The 4,076-nt window shown below is 45.8% G+C and overlaps 1 protein-coding gene across 1 annotated transcript; it reads left to right on the forward strand.

Annotated features, from left to right (window-relative positions):
• The first annotated feature begins 2,980 nt into the window (after window positions 1-2,980).
• Window positions 2,981-3,739, forward strand: LOC107120675 (chromosome unknown open reading frame, human C21orf140). The gene has a single exon (XM_015423439.1). It carries the CDS (start codon window positions 2,981-2,983, stop codon window positions 3,737-3,739), a length of 759 nt encoding a protein of 252 aa, XP_015278925.1.
• Window positions 3,740-4,076: the final 337 nt, after the last annotated feature.

The raw sequence follows: 4,076 nt of genomic DNA on the forward strand, positions 1-4,076 counted from the left end.
GCTAGGATTACTAGCCTCCAGTAGAGATATTTCACATTCGACACTTGAATGTCAATGGCACTGACAATGATGGCTACACATGGCCAAGAAAGATATTAAATTACATGTGAAAGGGGAGAATATCCTATCCTTTGTGTTGTTAGTTTGATGCAAGCAATTTAACAATCACTTGCAAGTTGTTCTTTGTTTTAAAATATTCATCTGTATAGTCCCCTCACCGTAAAATCAATGCCCAGGCCAAACCCCTGGACCTAGAAACACGAAATTTGTGGAGAGCACTCCTACCATGACGTAGATGCTCACTAAGGGATTTTTAGAAATTCAACCCCTAAGGGGGTGTCAAAAGGGGTAAAATATGCTCCCCCCATTGCTTCCTATGTGGCTGACAGGCTGCTATCTCCTTGCAGCCCCCACTCTCTGATTGGTCAGCTATAGAGCTCACTGTTCTGAGGTAAGAAAAAAACAGTTACAGGAGAATGCAGAGACCTAATGACAGTTGAGGAAATCAGAAATGGCCAACCATCTGTGAGGTGCAGCAATGCTGCTGGCTCAGTCTCCCCAATGCCTTCAAACACACTCCCCCCCCAACCTCCTACACCTGACAGGTAGCTGTCTGTCAGGTGCAGCAGCAGGTACAGAGTGCTTAAAGCCATCAGAGAGCCCGCCCCAGCAGTGATGCCTTAGAGATCCTGCCAGCCCAGCCTTCAAAATAGCTTGCAATACCCCTTCCCCTCCTACACTGGACAGGTGTAGGAGAGGGGGTGGGATGCTTACAGTCATTGGGGAGGCTTGCTCAGGAGGATTGCCTTAGCGCTGCTGGTGGCCCAGCCTCCCCGATGCCTTTAAACACATTCCCCCCCAACACCAGACAGGGGGGTGTTTGTCAGGTGTAGGAGCAGGGCCAGGTACATTAATACTGCTGGTAGGCTTGCCACATCGCCCCGTAGGGCAGGGAAACCCCTGCCCCAGAGGCCTGTTCCCCGCCGGTGGTGGATCGGGCCCCGGGGGGAGCCCCACCCCGATGTGCGCGTCACCTGGAAGTGACGTGACCACGCCGGGCACGCTGGGGTCGGAGCCACGGTCATCTGAGGGAAAACTCTATGGAAAACTCTCACGCGCTCCAGACGCCAGCCAAGAGTCCCCCGCTATGGAGCAACACCCGACTTGGCAACCCTAACTGCTGGGGAACCTCAACCCAACCAAACTCTGCAAGGGCACCAGACTGCAAGTGAAGGCCCTGCACAGGAACATCATCAAGGCAACACTGCTCACCGTCGTATGCTCCAGAATGAGCTCACCAAGCAGCCTGGTGATCCTAGCAACTGAGGGCAGAACCACCAATGTGGTCTACAGAGAGGTCCTTCATTAGAGGGGGGAAAACAGTATGTATGTCTCACTTCATCTTTTACACTACAATCTTCTCCATTAGAATTCCTACAACAAATGTTGCATTTCAAACTTCACACCATCAGTATTATAACTGGATTTATGGAACTTAAATACCATAACGAAGCATGGGTATCATGCTAGTGTTTAAATAAAAATGATCTGTTCAGAATCAAACCTTTCTTCAAACAAATAGAAAAAATCATGCATGAAGTACAAGAAAAAAAATCCAAGGACTCAGAGAGAACTTGAGGATGTAATCTTGCCTTTTCTTCCATGAGTTTCCACCTATAACCAGGGCCAGCTTCACGGCCATAGTAATAATGGGGGGGAGGTATATTGTACGTAATCTGTTCCACACAGAAGTGGCAAATTGATTCCTAAACCAAGAGAAACCTCAAAGCTATTTTTATTTACCTCATTTATACCCTGCCTTTCTCCTCAATGGGGATCCAAAGTGCCTTGCATCAGTCTCCTCTCCTCCATTTTTTCCTTACGTCTACCCTGTGAGGTAGGTCAGGCTGAGATGGCATGACAGGCCCAGGCTCACCCAGCAAGCTTCCATGGCAAACCGGGGCATCGAAGGTGGATCACCCAGATCCTAGTCCAACACTCACTGTAGTACGCTGGCTTTCTAGTATTTAGTAGCCTGCCATTTTACAAGGCTTATTCTGACCTATGCGTGTAATTTGGAGCCCACTAATAACTCCTCTTGCCCATCCTTTCTTAGTGCCTTACTTTCATTATATAAAGTGAGAGCTGAAGTTACCATCGGGTAGGGGCTGGAGGTCTCCGAGAACTACATCCCAGCTGAGCTTCCTCCCCAAACTTCACCTTCCCTGCCTTCCACCCCCCTCCATCCCACCCCCATCTTCATGAATTTTGCAAGCCAGAATTGGTAACCTTACAGGAGCACAAACAGTTTAAGCTGTGTTATAAAATCAGTGTTTGCTCTCAATGAAATTAGATTTTTACAGCTGCTCCATAATTTACGGTGTTATTCTTAATTCAGCATAACCCCCATTGAACACTGTAGCATTTACTTTTGAGTAAACCTCTACAGCATTGGGCTATTTGTTACTATTTGTACTATTTGTTACTATAATGTAAAGGTAAAGGTAAAGGTTCCCCAGTCGAATCCGACTCTAGGGTTGCGGTGCTCATCTCCGTTTCAAAGCCGAAGAGCCAGCGCTGTCCGAAGACATTTCCGTGGTCATGTGGCCAGCATGACTAAACAACAAGATGCACGGAACGCTGTTACCTTCCCACTGAAGTGGTACCTATTTATCTACTTGCAATTTCTTGCTTTCAAACTGCTAGGTTGGCAGGAGCTGGAACTAGAGACGGGAGCTCACTCCGTCATGTGGCAACCCGGGTCTTGAACTGCTGAACTACTGACCTTTCAAAGCCTGCAGTTCAGCATCTTAACCACTTGAGCCACCGCAGCTCCTTACTATAATGTATGACAGTATTATTCAGCTTTTGTTTAGGATGCTATTGAGTACAATATGCAGTAAAGTTCATTGTGAGGTCATCACTGGTCCTTCACATCATCAGAACATTGCATGTACTTCAATGTATTCAAAGGTCCAAGATGCATCGCATTGTGAATCCACTTTTAAAGCACATCATACACCGGAGTTACCTTGACCCTACTTTGAAAAAACAGTGTCTTCAATATCTAAAGACACTAAGAACTCTGCAGTTCAGTGGATACAATACCATATATTTAGGAGAAACTGACATTTTGGAAAGCCTAATCACAGGGGAAAAGGTTCCTCAAGATGGGAACCTCAACTGGCCTGTATGGACAATCGTACATGCTGCTAGCAGTCAAGGATGGGTACCGTGGAAATACAGAGTGTTCCTAAGAGACGATTTACCTTTAAACCAGCAAGAAGACGTCTTCCAGGAGTTATGTGACTTCTTGTCTGTAACCTATGGAAAGTGTGCCATTGTGGTCAGGGAGAAAAGGCCACCAAGAGTGAAAAATGAAGAGTCCAGTCAAGAGAAGGAGATAAGTGAGCCTCAGCCTGAATCTCCCCTGTACTTATCCAGTATCAAGTGCTGCCTAGAGGTTGCCAAGGCCACAGGTCATGAACTTCTCTCAGTGCCTTTCCCTTACAACTACCTCCACCCTATGGATACTGCCTGGTCATCTTTAAAGTGGTTTGTCATCAGTAACAGAAAGGACTATTCTCTGAAGTCCATACAGACGACCTACTCATATCAGTGCATCCTTTTCAGTGACTTGATTGGAAAAGGAATAGAGAAAATGAGCCCTAGCAAATGGAAGGCAGCAGTTAGCAAAGTGCGGCGATGGGAAAACTACTACCTGGACAAGTTTTCCTAACTATTGCTCCAGCCATTTCTTAAATGATCTCTGACTGAGCATTAGCAGGTCAGTAGACTAAGTCCAAAGGGCTCATTGCCTTCTGTGTTGCTATTTGAAATCACAAGTAGTAATAAAAGAAACCTTTTTAATATGACTCTTTGTGTAATATGTTGCCAGGTTTACAAATGCTATTTAAATAGATGGATTTAATTTAACCCAGCTGTGAGGAAAGGACACATCGACAATTATCCTTCAGCCAAATTATATATTACACAGAGGATATTGGACTGGATCTACCCATGGGTAATTTAAATTTTTAAAACCCCACTGTAGTGTGTATAGATGATTTGGCCTG

Source organism: Gekko japonicus, unplaced genomic scaffold (genome assembly GCF_001447785.1).
Source record: "Gekko japonicus isolate JY-2015 unplaced genomic scaffold, Gekko_japonicus_V1.1 scaffold2184, whole genome shotgun sequence".
In the NCBI taxonomy this organism is placed as follows: domain Eukaryota; kingdom Metazoa; phylum Chordata; class Lepidosauria; order Squamata; family Gekkonidae; genus Gekko; species Gekko japonicus.